Here is a 463-nt window from a genome sequence, read left to right on the forward strand (position 1 = left end):
AGGTCTCTTTAATCGTATGTGCCGGACTCAATATACTTAAATTGCCGCATTTGTGTGCTCTGTGGTTTGGACTTGACTACGTACTTGTTGACTCGAATGGCCTTAAGCAGACTATCCGACGTCTCGTTAAACGCCTCCTCCAAACTCTCCATCGCATCATTGTGCGACATGACCAACTTTGAAGAGCCTCTGTGTTCTTTCCGCGAGGCTTATCAGCCATAAGCTGTCGGTCTTCTTCTTCCATTTCCGGGTCCTCCCGAGTTCGCAGAAGCAGTGAAATATCCGCTGGATTGGACGTTGACATTCTTGGTACGCACGCAAAATGCTGGACTAGATCGGGGATCTCCTCACTCATATTTTCCAGATCACCATGTACTAGCTTGGCTAAACGAATGCAAGTAGAATTAAAATGAGCTATGAATGCCGATACAGAAAGATAGTGCGTTTCGACCATGTGCTAGCT

The 463-nt window shown here is 46.4% G+C and overlaps 1 protein-coding gene across 1 annotated transcript; it reads right to left on the bottom strand.

Annotated features, from left to right (window-relative positions):
* Positions 1–36: 36 nt before the first annotated feature.
* Positions 37–454, bottom strand: PHALS_00464 (hypothetical protein PHYSODRAFT_286339; the record flags this gene model as incomplete). The annotated part of the gene is made up of 2 exons (XM_024730352.1): positions 37–101; positions 178–454. The coding sequence occupies 2 exons, from the start codon at positions 452–454 to the stop codon at positions 37–39; spliced, it is 342 nt and encodes a 113-aa protein (XP_024580638.1).
* Positions 455–463: the final 9 nt, after the last annotated feature.

Source organism: Plasmopara halstedii (assembly GCF_900000015.1).
Source record: "Plasmopara halstedii genome assembly, contig: Scaffold_1116, whole genome shotgun sequence".
In the NCBI taxonomy this organism is placed as follows: Eukaryota; Oomycota; class Peronosporomycetes; order Peronosporales; family Peronosporaceae; genus Plasmopara; species Plasmopara halstedii.